At 36.7% G+C, this 14,887-nt stretch overlaps 1 protein-coding gene across 3 annotated transcripts in view; it reads right to left on the reverse strand.

Annotated features, from left to right (window-relative positions):
* Positions 1–14,887, reverse strand: part of mgat3b (beta-1,4-mannosyl-glycoprotein 4-beta-N-acetylglucosaminyltransferase b) — a 129,275-nt gene that overhangs the window by 22,748 nt on the left and 91,640 nt on the right. For 2 of the 3 annotated variants that reach the window (XM_028447054.1, XM_028447044.1), the window contains exon 3: positions 400–847. In XM_028447054.1, coding sequence (XP_028302855.1) covers positions 400–846 — 447 coding nt within the window. In that variant the 5' untranslated portion in view covers position 847. Of the gene's footprint in view, positions 1–399; positions 848–8,099; positions 8,174–14,887 lie in introns of those variants that run through there. The other variant, XM_028447063.1, reaches the window with a different exon arrangement.

Below are 14,887 nucleotides of genomic sequence, written 5' to 3' on the forward strand. Positions count from 1 at the left end.
GTGAAGAAGAGAAGCTATGCTAGCAGACAGAGCTAATAGAAAAACGTGACTTTTACAGATACTCAAGTAATATTACAGATATTCTTTCGGTGCTTAAGGGGCAATGAATCATTTATTAACATATTTAAGAGTAGAAGGCGGCCAGAAAGAAAGTATTAGCAGACTCCGCCCGCCGCCTACACTTGTACACTTGCCCTCTGCTGGTTAAAAAAAGTACTGCGATTCAATTTTCAGAAAATCGATATCAACCGTGATATCTATGCCTTACGATTAATCGTTACATCCCTATAATAAACAGAAGCAGCACATTATGAACCACTGTGTTGTGTCTCAAACAAATGGTATGATTTGTATTATTTTAAATATCTCAGTTTAAAATGGAAAAAGTATCATTTTTACCTCTTTTGAAGGATTTTCCTGTAAGTTCTCATCAGGTTTCTCCCACGGGTGAGGAGGCGCTGGCTCCTCCCTCAGCCTCAGGTCCAACTCTGCGTTCCTGACCATCCCTGGCCCTCCAACCACAACGCCACGAATCTCCACACCCAACCCGGCTCCTTCGGCCCCTCCCCCAGGGCCGGACGCACCTCGAGGTTTGCTGTCCGACTGTCGCAGGAAAGGCAGGGGATGGGCCTCTTCAGGAGAGGCGGGGCTTAGCGGGGTTGAAGCCGCGCCCTTTTCTCTCCAGAAGAAGCCGGTGACCATGATGAAGGACTTGATGTTGGGGTACGGAGCAGAGAGCTCACGGAGCAGAGAGACGTAATGGAGGGCCTTGTAGTAGTGGAGGAAGGAGATAACGCACAGACCCACCGTGCACAGCAAGAACACTCTGTGCCGTCGCATTTTCATCCTGGAAACAAAGAAAAACAACACATTAACACTTAACACCAAGGAATGGGAGGATGTTTGAGAGAGGGCATCACATTGACCAGGACTTCTTATAAGAATCAACCAGTCAAACCAGTCAATTGAAGCACAGCAACAGGAACCAAACATCATTGCATTTTTTTTTTACCTAAATAAAAGATACTGAATGGTTTTAACGAGCTTATTGCAATTAAATGGACTTTAGTTACTTGTTACCACTGCATTACATTGTACATAGTTATGCAGATCAGACAGGGTTGTGGTCAATTAAATGGTAAATGGACTTGATTTTATATAGAGCTTTATCACCACTGAAACAGTCTCAAAGCGCTTTACACATCAGCTCATTCACCCAATCACTCTCACATTCACACACCAGTGGGACAGGACTGCCATGCAAGGCGCTAGTCGACCACTGGGAGCAACTTAGGGTTCAGTGTCTTGCCCAAGGACACTTCGACACATAGTCAGGTACAGGGATCGAACCCCCAACCTCTCGATCAGAAGACGACCCACTACCACCAGAGCCACGGTCGCGTACACTTTTTAGTTACAATTACTGTATCCATGTTCAATTAAAATTCAATTACAATTATAGTTATTAGCATTTCTTCCAATTACAATTAAATTACAAAATAATTTTTTATCCTCAGGAAGTCAATTACAATTACATTCTCAATTACAAAAGTTAAATGACCTAATAAAAGTTAACGTTCCTCTTGTGTTAGCATCTCTAATGATAACTGGTCCTAAATCAGCTGTAAAATACACTATAAACAAATAACTATCATCTATTGGTTACCTTGTTAGGTTTCCTAATCAATGAAAATATACATTTTAACAACTGGTAAAATGTGGGAAAGCTTGATATGAAACATTTTAATAATTTTAACTGCATATGTGTAGAACTGTACATACAACTGTAACATGGTTCCCAGTTTTGCATTAAATTATAATTTTTATAGAATTTTCATGGCAATTACCATTACAAAATCAATTATCTGAACCCAATTCCAATTTAAATACGATTACGATAACACATTTTTAAAATTACAATTACACCATAATTGTAATTAATCATCAACTAGTGCAGTGCCCGTAGGAAATATGTATTGCTATAGAAAATTGGGAAGTTTAATATTTAGCACTGTAATACAGGCAAGCATACATCTGCAGCTTAGGGAAAGAGAGGTGTGTGTGTATGTGTGTGTAGCTAGTCGACTAAATGAACTGTACAGAGCAAAATATTTCGCACTGTAACATATAAAGTGAAAGCCTATTTTTATTTTATTTTTTTTATTACTATTATTTCTCACCAAGTTACAAACGTTGCTCACTGAGGACACCTGCTGGTCAATGTTTACGGGGTGTTTATTTTAGGATATTAGACCCACTTTAGTGGTTTTTAAAACCCCTTGTGCAGTCACTCCTGTAGATTCTACCTGTCAACATTGGGCTGTTCTGCAATTAAGACACATTTATGAAATAATTTATGAACGGAATCATTGCAGTCCAAACAAATCTGACGTTGCAGCAGCCATGACAGGTCAATCTGAGCCTGATTCACAGAGATATTTGAGGAACACGCACGCAGACAGACAGACAGACAACGCAATTACAATTATAATTGACCCCAATTGATCACATCGGGGCCACAAAATGTGATTGATCAAAGGGCCACATTTACAACATTTATGTCAATATTTAGAATAATGACCAACAAAGAGTTTGTGTCGTTTTGGAGTTATTTTGGTGTGTTTTTGTCTTAATTTTGTATATTTTTCTTTTTGTTTAGTTAATTTTTCTTATTACATTGGAGTCACTTTATCAAAAACTCATGTAAGCATTTGTATGTTTTGTTTTTATATTAATTTGGGCATTTTTCTGTCATTTTGAGTGTTTCTGTTATCATTTTGTGTAAATTTTTTGACACTGTATTTTTGTTTTACTTTTGTCTGTTTTTGGAGGCGGTTTTTGTATGTTCCTGCCACTTTGTGCATTTTTGCTATAGTTTTTTTTTTCGTTTTGTATGTTTTTGAAAATTATTTGGGCATTTTTCTGTCATTTTGAGTGTTTCTGTTGTCATTTTGTATATATTTTTGACAATTTGTGTATTTTTGTTTTAGTTTTGTGTGTTTTGCTGTTGTCATTTTGTGTATTTTGTTGTAATTATGTTTTTCTAACAACTGCTGTTATCGTTATGTCTGTTTATGGAGTCAATTTGCATATTGTTGTTATTTTGTGTATTTTTCTGTCTTTTTTAGGTTTTTTTTTTGTGTTCATTACGGTGGCTGAGAAGTGCAAAACACATTTACAAATACAACAACACATTTCACCGTAGTTCATAGAGTTATTTGTTCTGAGAGATGCATAAAATTAGACACAGGACAATCAAATTCTGACTGTAGAATACAATAAAAACCTGCTCTAACTGCACAGGATAAATAATATAAAATGTCTCTTCAGTAAACGTTGTCTTGTCACTACTTGGTTTTGGCATTTGGATTCTTGACATTTTGTATTTCTGAGATTTAATTGTGATGCAGCACAAGAAAACACTGACAAATATAAAATCTACAGAAGCTCCTCAAAGAACTCATGTTAAAAAACGTAATGTGACATAAATCACACTGATCATACACAAATAGAACACAAGAGAGTGGAGGCAGCATTGGTGCATAACTAAAACAATGCATCACTTCATCTCCCACCGCTACTCCCTGTGTTGTCGTCTCTAATTACGCTTCAGCAACCTTCACTCGGCTTTCCAGCGTTACCCACAGGCCTCGCTGGGAAACACACAGAGCGAGGGACACAAACGTAGGCAGAGGCACGGGAAGCAGGAGAAGGTTTCTGCTTTTTAGGAAAGTTCAGCCAAGTGTGTCGACACTTTATACTCGTCAGGTTTGAAGATAACAAACGGAAACAAACATCTCCACAGATGAAAAATAATATTCTACACTGAAGTCCTTCACCACCTCAAGGAGAATAGGGCTCATTGGACACAAACTGAAGTGGAGGTAAAGGTAATTATTAAGTTGCATTGTGACTGTTTTTATTCTCACGAGCTTTACATAGAGACTCAGATTTTCTAAGATCACAGAAAAAATAACGTGGAACTCACGTTTTGAAACGGAAAAAGCAAAATGAACCGTTTTTTCCCCGCTTTATTTAAAATTGGGCAAACAAACATGCAGGTGAGTTATTTTTCTAAGACAATAACACATATTTACATGTTATTTCTCTTGTGAAAGCAGGTGGCTGAGTGCCAAGCAAGTGTAGCAGTGATATGTAATTACAGATTTCTCTCCTGGTCAGTTCTGGTCAGGCTCTGACCATTTCATATATTTTTAGCTCTGAGAGCCAGTGCTCTGTTGGTGGAAACAGAAAGTACTAAGGATGCACCGATCGATCGGAGCTGATTTCCCTGATTTTGGGGGATTGGCGATCGGCCAATTCTTGCATATGAAACCGATCTTTTCTACCTTCGCAAAGGTCTTAAAGTCAGTCAGAGTCAGCCATTGTCCTCTTCTGCTGTGAGATGACCGACAGACCCGCCCACCAGCTCATGTGTGCATGTGCGTGCTGCGCATGCCTCTGCTACACAGAATAACAACAACAGCACGGTTAGCTTAGCATGTTGGCAAAAAAAGAGAGCAAAGGATCGCAATTTGTAATTCCTGTAACGTAGAAATAAGTCCTAGTGGAGCAGCAAACAAAACGTTACCTCATTCATCATTTAAGAAACCACCACACCGCTCAGTATGCAGCATTTGAAGCTAGTAATCAAGCTAATGCTACAGCTAGCGGTAAACAGAGCCAGGGGTTCGCTGAGAGGAAAATGATGGCGTTCATGGCTTTGGATGTGAATAAAAACCTTTCACTAATGAACAAGTGACTGTAATAAGTGTGAGAACAACTCATTCTTTGAAAATGTTACAAATGCTGCACTTTATTATTTTTGTAGAATATTTGACTTTCAGCTTTTGCCCTGTCAGCAGTTGAAAGTTATTTTTAGAATAATATTTTTACATTTAAATATCCACAAAGCTGCTGCATTTGGACATTTTTTAATTTTGCACTACAAGAAAACTTAAAACTCAGGACACTTTATTGTTAGTTTGTTCTGTAGATTATTATTTTATCATCTACCCCAAACCCTGTGATTTTCTTTGTTTGTAAAACCAAAATACTGCCGACTGTGCACTTTATTTTAGTCAAAGAGCTGAAAACAGGTATGCAGTGGAACCTGTTGGACACGTTTATTTAGTTTTGAAAATGTGAAAAATGAAAGACAAAAGGAACTGATATAATTTCATATTTTGAACAGCAATGTTCTAAACTTTGAATTTATATTTGTGATAACTACCTCATGTGCAGTTAAAACAGCACGTTTGTATTGTTTCACAAGTATTGTTCAATGTTTTATAATAAAATAAGATTAGAACATTCAAGGTATAGGTCAGTTATTAAAAAAAAATTGATATCGGCCAAAATCGGTATCGGCCGGTCAGGCTTTTCAAAACAATCAGTGATCAGGGATCGGCCAGAAAATTGCGGTGCGCCCCTAGAAAGTATTGTTGCTAACCTAGGTGTTAGCTCCAGCTCCAGGTTGGTCTAAAAGTGGCGAATCACAATTTCCCACAATGGATTTTGACTGGAGGAGGACGTCACATTTAAAACATTTAATCTTGTTCTCGCAAAGTTGTAATGTGTTTGTTTTGTGTATTTTTGTTACCGACTGGTAGGGATGCACACCAAGAAACTGTATTTTTTGGTACCAGTGCCTAATTGGGTCGTTACAGGAGGACTGCAAAGATTCTGGACAAATGATACCGCTATCTGTATTTTTATCCCGTTAACCATTACGTAATTATGACACAGGCCGTCTGCTAGCATCGTCTCTTGTCAACATGTCCGCGGTGAAAGCTAAACCTTCAAAGTGTGTGTTCACTTTACCAAGAACACATAACTCAGCTCAATGCAATATTTGTTCCAAAGTAGTTGCATCCAAATAATGGAACACCAGCAATCTAATGAAACACTTATAAGGTACGCACGGAATAAAGCTGAGAGAGAGAGCTGTGTTTTGACTGCTGCTGAGCGGCTAACGTTAGCGCTGCGTCTGCAGTGGAACCTCCCAGCTCAGTGTCTGACAATGCTCTGCCAACGGAAAGTCATGGTAGGAGAAATGTCAGTTTACAGAGGTCTACTGACCATGACCCTGTCCACTGGTGGTGGGGTAAGACAGACACACACCCCCTACGCTCACAGCTGTCCCCCAGCTACCTCTGTGTCCAGAGAAAGTAAACATGTTGGTTTTCCTAAACAAAAACTGTTAGGGCCAAATACGAGAGGAGAAGCACCTCCTCTACATTGTTCTGTTTACATATATATTTATTTGCTGCCTGTTGTGTTGAAGCCAAGGGATTTGTTCATATCTCTGTTATTTTTTATTTCTAAAAAGCAATTTAGCTTCTGTCGAAGCACTGCATTCCTGTCGGTACTTTATCAGCATCACTGTATGCATGGTGTGCTGCTACTGTGTTTGTCAGTACTGTGCACTACTAAAATAGTTGACTTACTCAAAGTTGAAAAGGCAGGTGGTGAGAAAAGTCTTCCCTGATGTGAGATAATATGTAAAATTGTTTGTGTTACCCCCTCTTGTGGTAATAAACAAAATCTTTTCACATCTTTTGTTACACCAAATTACATATACTGTAGTCATACCGATAAATATCGGCATCGGTAAGGAGTATCGGTATTAACAAAATCCGAACAATATGCATCCATACTGACTGGTGTGGTTCAACAAAGCTTCACAACACAAAGAGTGCATTCACACCGATGGATCCTAAAACATTTTAAACGCTCTAGGGTTCGTTTGCTCTGACAGTCCGCCATGTTTGGTCGGTGTGAACACGCAAACAAAGTCTAGAGCGGATCAAAAAGGAGAATTCTAGAGCGTTTAGGTGCACTGTGATCACAATGCGTGCTTGAAGTGGACTAAAAACAGGAAGTATCGCAGATGACAGAGCGCAAGGCATTATGGGGGGTTCGGAAGAACCGGCAACGTCACAAAACAGGGCTTTAACCCAAACCACCAAAAGCACGACAACTATTGCTATCTATTACAATTTCATTAAACACAAACCTGGAGAACAACGATACAGTTCTATGTCTTACACATACTGTACGTTATTCACAATTATTAAAATGAGTTTTATATCAACTTTTCCCACTACCTGTCATTTCTTAAAAAATTAAATCGAGGGGTACACTGAAAGAAAAAGGTTCAGGCGCCCACATCAGAAACATAAATATCAATATTGTCATGAATAAGGCAGCCTAACAAGGTAACCAAGAGATGAGAACATTATGTGAACATTTTTAAATCAAAGTTAAAGACACTTTTTCTCTACTGCGTTTGATTGAGAGGGAGATTTTTGGTCATGTTGTTGATGTCATGTGTTTGTTGATGATTTTAAATGATTTTGCTGCCGATTTTAATATTCTTGTCGATTTTAAGCTGTTGAATGTTTTTTGTTCCACTTTTGGATCATGTAAAACACATCGAGTTGCCTTGTGCATGAAATGCACTATACAAATACATTTGCCTTGCCTATTTTACAGCTGATTAATGACATGTGTCCAAAATAACCCATCATAAGAGATGCTAACAGAAAGCTAACACACGCAGAAGTTTATGTTTTATGAGGGTTATTTATTAAAGGTGCAGTAATTATGTTTAATTTAAGTTGAACTTCAGTAATTGAGAACAAAATTATAATTGACTTTCAGGGGAAAAATTATAATTGTATTTTTAATTATAATTGGAAAACATTTCCATCACCGTAATCATAATAGAGTTGTAATTGAACATGGACAATTGAAGATGTAATTGTAATAAAGAAATGTAATTGACCCCAACCCTGGCTCCTGTAATTGCACCAGAAGCTGTTTGGTGCAGTGAGTCAAACCAAGGTGATCAAATAATCACCTGTCCTTGTCCATTCGGACCGTGTCCATGACTAAACCGGTGTGACAGCACACTGAGAAGTTCAACTACAGGTGAATGTACCTGTGCAGGAAGGTCTGTCTATCTCTGTCTGCTTTGCTGTATCACCACCTCTGCAGAACCAAGCCACCTTTCATGAATGACAACCACTTCAAGAGCCACACCAGCCATCACCAAAGCACTACCACCACCGACCCCCAAAAACAAAGTCACTTACAAACAGAGAAACTGAGTACTGTGTTTGAAGGCTGTCAGCAGATTCAGGAGCAACCTCGTTGCCCTGAGCCTCGGCATGACTGCACAATGAGCAGCAGTCGCTCTCAGCCTCTCAGACTAATGCCTCAGCCACTGGACGAGTCCTGCCAGACAAAGGACAGGGAGGGGTGGCGCTCACACACACACACACATTTTTCTGCTCACACACAGGAGGGACACAGATGACAGTCTATTATTTGGCCCAGTTTAACAATATAATGACCGATGCACAACATTTACATCACATGTGAAAGAGTTGAGACTTTAACATAATCAGAACATGATGATGACTGCTTTAGGCTACGAACAGAGGGGAAAGTAATGGATTACAAGTACTCACTTTACTGTAATTGAGCTGCTTTTATGGGTACTTGTACTTTGAGTATATTTGAGTATCAGTCATTTTACTTGTACTTAAGCACGTTTTAAAAGACGTAAAGTAAGTGGTTACATTTCTACACCCAACCGTTAACTGAGTAAATTATAATTTTTTAGTTTTAAAATGATCAGCGGACATAGTGAAACTACAAAAAATGAAATGACCAGAAAACAATGAAATACATCACATCATAGCCGACCAATCAGATTAAACGTAGCACAGCATTGAACGGAGGTTATTTTCTCCATTTTAGAGAGTTGTAAAAAATAAATCAAGTTCTAATTGTGCAAGATTTCATATCTTCCTTTTTAAGTTTATGAGTGCAGTGACCGTAGGAAGTATGTCTTGCTATAGAAAAGTGGGAGGTTAAATAGCTTTTTCATGGATGGTTTACATGGGAGCTTTAATCCCTCTTTAATTCAGAATAAAAGTTAAATCCACTTTAAACTGACTTTGTAAACGCGCGCACGCACGCACGCACGCACACACAAAATAGCAGGAATTAGTGCTGGTCTCAAACGGTCTTGAGGGCAAATCCCGAGTCCGAGACCTTTAAAAAGACCGGTCTCGACTACTACAACACTACAAATAAATAAAATAAATACACAATTAAACACAAATCACTTAAACTTAATAACTAAACACACACATTGCACTTAAACATGAATTTCTTATTATCAATGCCTATGAAATATGCTACCAAGTATGTACAATCATTTATAAACTATTATTTACACATCTCAAATACATCTCAACTATATACACATACATATAATGAAACTTTTACAACTATATTCATAAACTAAATGAAAAATACAACTAACTTGTCCGTCCACCCACTAAACATTTCCCTCTGGAAACGACTGCCGACATACAGTTCCACCCAGGATAACACTGTCTTTGAGGGGTAGGAACTAATAATTAAGGATGTGAAAAAACTAATAATACTACACTGCTAATGTGATGCAGTTACATTCTGGCTCTACAGTGAACTATGCAAAACTGCATAATAGTTCCTTTTCTTTTTAAAAGTGCAACTGAAAATGTATTTTGTGCCTTAACAATTGGACTTTAAAACAAATCCAATATAAAAGAAATAATATAAATAAACAAACTATGGCTTTCATTCTCTCTCTCTTCCCTCTATGAGCCCCTCTTACCTTGGATTTCACACATTCTTTCTTTCTCACCTCTTTCATTTTGTCTTGGGGAAGTCAAAATGCTTCCCCACTTCTGATTTAAAACACGGTGGTACGAACTGAATTTCAAATTCTAAATAGATAGCGCAATCTGCTGTAAAAATAAATAAATATTTTTTTTTTAAAAATTACTGCAATTCAGTTTCAGAGTATTGATGTGAACCGTGATAAATCATTATATCCCTAATTTTGTAGCATGTACTTTTTTTTTTAACTTTTACTCAAGTAAGGGAGCAACTTCAATAATTTTACCAGTCATTTTTATTCAAGTATCTATACTTTACTTGAGTACTGAAAACTAGTACTTCTACCACTTCTGTTCATAAAACAAGTATTTTAAAAGAAAATAAGCGATAAATTAAAATTCCATTGTTATAGGTAATAGTTTTTTTTTGTATCACCTCGATATATTGCCCAGGCCTATATTAAACCAAAAATAAAGTGACCAGATGACTTCTTAAGTCTGTTATAAACAGCTGGTGTTCAGGTTTAAGCCTAAAATGACCAAAGTCATTAATCATTTTATCATAGAACAAAGTTTAAATTTAAAACAAATTGTGAATAAAAAACACTTTTTAGATGACAGCAGTACAGAAAGGACTGTGTTGACGAGCGGGAAAGCTGACACTAAAATAAATGAGTCATTTAGCTTCGGAGGAAGCAGGCAGTGTTAAAGTATGTCAAGGATCAGGAAATAGAATTGTTTTTAAGCTAAAAGCAATAACACCGTGTTGAATCTTTGTAAATAAAACTGCCATTGACTTCTGTTTCTGGACTGATGTTCCTACAGTTGAGGAAAAAGGAAGTTTTCTTTTGAGAAAAAAAAAAAAAAAAAAAAAACAGCTTCATGTGTGTTTTTTTGCCTGGCTCGAGTTCCTGTTTATACAACTGAAAGCTTTTATTTGAGGACAGTCTGATATCAGACAACAAATGGCTGTTCTCCCAAAAGCTGTGTTTCTTAGTCTTCCCTCCCTTCCTCTGCTGGAAGACTAAAAACATTCCGCTGTTGTTCTTCCACAACCTCCTAAACTACTCAGAGCAGAATGTCAAAGAGCACATTTAGCTGGTTACTGTACAAATCAGTGCTTCAAAACACAAAACAATCTGCTCTAAATTTGGGTTTGGTTGACAGGTTCACTTTGATCTACAAACCACTGAATTAACTAAACGGTCTGTAACCCTAACCCCTAACTTAAGCCTCAGCTAGGTTAGAAAAACAGTCTCAGGAGGTTTAGGTGTCGGTTTATGAATTCCTGAGAAGTGATCGTGTTATGTGCTGTGAAGTTAGAGTAAAGTTTATTATTTTAAGGAGGGACAAAGGTAACATGAGTTCACTGGGAGCTTGTACTTGTAAAGAGATCAACAGTATCAACCAAGTGACTGATGAATTACTAGTTACTCGTGGTGTGATTTGAGACTTTGTATATAATTAACATCAATTAACCAAAAAGAATCGCATAATAATATTTGACACAAGAAGAAATGTTTTGTATTTTGGTATCAATAAAAACCATAAATGAGCTTAAACAACTAATAGTGTTTATTATTTCATCACTGAGTGTTCATAAAATGTGTAATATGCTACATGTTTAGCATTGAGGTGCTAGCTGCTACATGTTTAGCATTGAGGTGGTAGGTAATCAACAAACTCCTTCTTGCACAATTTACACACAACTGGGCCTTTGTTTTCTATCTAAACTAAAATTGACGCCCACAAAGCACAGCAACGTCTCCTCTGGTTCTTCTGTTTCTTGTGTTGTGGTCTGTGCATCAGTATTATGGGTATACCAGAAACTAGTGCAATGAGAACAGTTCCTTTTTTTGCAAGTTATTTTTCTGTAATTATTTTTATCACGATAAAAACCCAGCCCCACTAATCACTAATCAGTCCTCCAAAGCTTAAACAGATCTTAAAAAGACTTTTTGTATGGACTGTAAGAATGAATGTGTCTGAATATGTCTGGGATTGTGTTTCCATGTCTCTTAAATTTCTAATCAGTTGTTGATCTATCTAGGATCATAGGCTCCGGTGCACTCTGTAAATTGAAATGAGCACCAGCAAGCTGCCACCCTTATTAAGATAACCATGTATGTACAGGCTACAACTTCCTCAATTCCTTTTCTGGGATGACCTACTTCCGCATCACGTTTCACTTTTCTGTTTTGTTTCATCATCTTTTCCCCATTTAGATGACTCTACTGGTTATTAAACTTCCTGAAACAAACATCCTTAAAAGGTCAATAAAGTCAACATCTGCTATGGGGAATGCACCGAAATGAACATTCTTGGCTGAAAACCCAAACACAGACATAAATGACTCTTCCATGTATGGCTCTGACTGTGAACGAACATCAATAAAATCAAGGCTTTGCAATTGCCTATATTAATATTATTGCTTCAAAGAATAAATCAACAAAACAAAATGAAAATATCTATTTAGCACTGACATGCATGTTTAGCTAGACTCCACTGGTGTACATTAAAATCAATCTGTTACACATAGCGAGAGATTTTGAACGAGACTACGGGCGGAATGGGACATATTTGTTATTCCTAGACACTCCGTCAACTGTTTCCTGGTGAAACATAGTGTGTAAATGTGGGAGATTTTCCCATGAAATGAATACGAGGCATTTCCATGTCATCTTGATTTTAATAAAACCCACTTCAAATTGCTTCTTCCATTTCAGAACACCAAAAAAATCGAAGGCACATGAATGTATGTATATTTTTCAGTTGTTTATGTTTATTTTGGTAGTCGTTTTCTCTATTATTCTGTAATTGTGTTTTTGGAGTCATTTTGTGCATTTTTTATACATTTCTGATTTTCACGCAGTCGTTTTTTTAAAAATATTTTTGTAATTTTGATGTTTTTTTGTATTTTTGCCGTTCTTTTGTGTATTTTTGTCATTTGTACGTTGGATCAAGTGAGATGCGGTCAAGCCTGATGTGTGTTGAAATCCATGTTTATCTTTTTAATTACTTACTTGCTCGTTTGTTTGTCAGTCATGGTATTCCACCTCACACACCAGCCAAACACAATCCATTCAGAAGCCACATCAGTGCCAAAACACCGCAAGCATTTACACGCGCACACACACACACACACACACACACACACACATACCTTTCATCATCAGCACAATTTGTGGTTTGCAGGTAAAACATTTTGCAAGGTTAGCAAAACTTCAAATAGGTGGAGAGAGAAAAATGATTTATGTCTCTCTGAAGTGTTGTTGTTGTTAACTTCTCAAACCACCCTTTGTTTCATCTGTGCACAAAAACACACAAATATTTCTCAACACAAAGGCACAGCTTTGGTTTCGTCTCATGTCACCTACAAACACTCACTCAGCTCATTCCACAGGACTCTCTCATCTGTAGGTCTGACCCAGTCACGGCCAACCTCCAAAGTAAACGCACAAAATAACTCCAGAAACGCACAAAAAGACATGAATACACAAAATTACAACCAAAACATACAAAATTACAGAAAAACGCACAAAATAACTCCAGAAACGCACAAAAAGATATAAATACACAAAATTACAACCAAAACATACAAAATGAAAATAACTAACATAATGATGACCAAAAACACAAAATTGCAACAAAATGACAAAAAAATGCAAACAACTCCAAAAATGACTGTTTTTGTTGCCATTTTGTGTGTTTTCAGAGTTGACTTTGGAGTTGAGCATTTTTCTGTCATTTTCTGTGGTTTTAGAGTCATTTTAGTGTTTTTGTTTTGTGCATTTTTCCTTTGACTTTTGTATTTTCTCCTTGTTGTTTTGTGTGTTTTTGTGGTCATTTTGTGTATTTTGTGTAATGTATAGTATGTTTTTTAGTCATTTTGTGTATTTTTAAAATAAAAAAATGGATGATAGTTAAAGTGATAATTATTGTGTTTTTTAATGATAACAATGATAAGCATTTTTGTCTGTCTGAAAACACACAAATTGGCAACAAAAACAGATGAAAATGCTTATTATTATTAAAAAACACAATAATTAGTGAAAACAAAACCACACAAAATGACAGAAAAATGCAAGACTCCAAAATCAAGCAACAAAAACAGATGAAAATGTATCATTATTCAAATCATTGATTATTTGAAAAAACAACCTGAATAACAATAACTAAAATGACCAAAAAAAACAAGAAGCAAATACAAAAATCAAAGGAAAAACAACCAAATAACAACATGAACACACTATTTATCATTGTTAATGCTCTTATTGGTCATTATTCTAAATGCTGACACGTACCATAAGTTGATCATGTGACCCTTGGATCAGATAGTGACATTTTTGCGGCGCCCCGCTGTGATAAAAGTTGCCCGTCTTTGAAGTACTCCTTAAGTTAAACTCGCAGATAAAACGACATGAACTCGATTCTTAAATATGAACCAGCGTTATGTCACCGTGGACGCGTTGACATTGTGAAAGCTGTATGTTAGTGGTTCAGGGAGCAACAATAGAGTAACAAACCCATTGTTCCCAGTGGAACAGAGAATCCTGTAAGAGGAACAAGGCTAATGCATGAGTTGACACGGAAACAAAAGAAGCCTATACATTACTAATCAGCCTGTAGTCATAGAGAAACTCACACACTGAACACGCTGCTCACTAACTAAAAACTGATGACATGATTGGTGTCAAGTTAAGGCCATAGTTTGTGACTCGACACTTTCTCTTTAATTCTCGTCTCAGAGAACAACATATACTCTGTCTATACAGTGAGTAATAACTACTGTCGCTCACTAAAATCAGCCACTTTACTGAGAAATATATCAATCAATCACATTTATATCTGACTTTTTAATCAGCACCATGGGAAACTGTGCATTATTAATTACAATAACCCTCAATAACCTTTTAAATGACATAATACCAGGGTTGGGGTCAACTATAATTGTAGTCGCACAATTGATAATCAATTACAATTACGGCATAATTATAACTGTAATTTTTTAAATCTGTTGATGTTGTAATCGTAATTGAGTTCAGATAATTGACTTTGTATTTTGTAATTGCCATGAAAATTCTATAAAAAATGTCAATTACAATTTAAAGCAAAACTGGGGAACCATGTTACAGTTCTATGTACAGTTCTACAGTTGATTTATATTAATTATTAAAATGTGTTCCATATTTTAGCATTTAAGAAAA

Source organism: Gouania willdenowi, chromosome 1 (assembly GCF_900634775.1).
Source record: "Gouania willdenowi chromosome 1, fGouWil2.1, whole genome shotgun sequence".
Taxonomy (NCBI): domain Eukaryota; kingdom Metazoa; phylum Chordata; class Actinopteri; order Blenniiformes; family Gobiesocidae; genus Gouania; species Gouania willdenowi.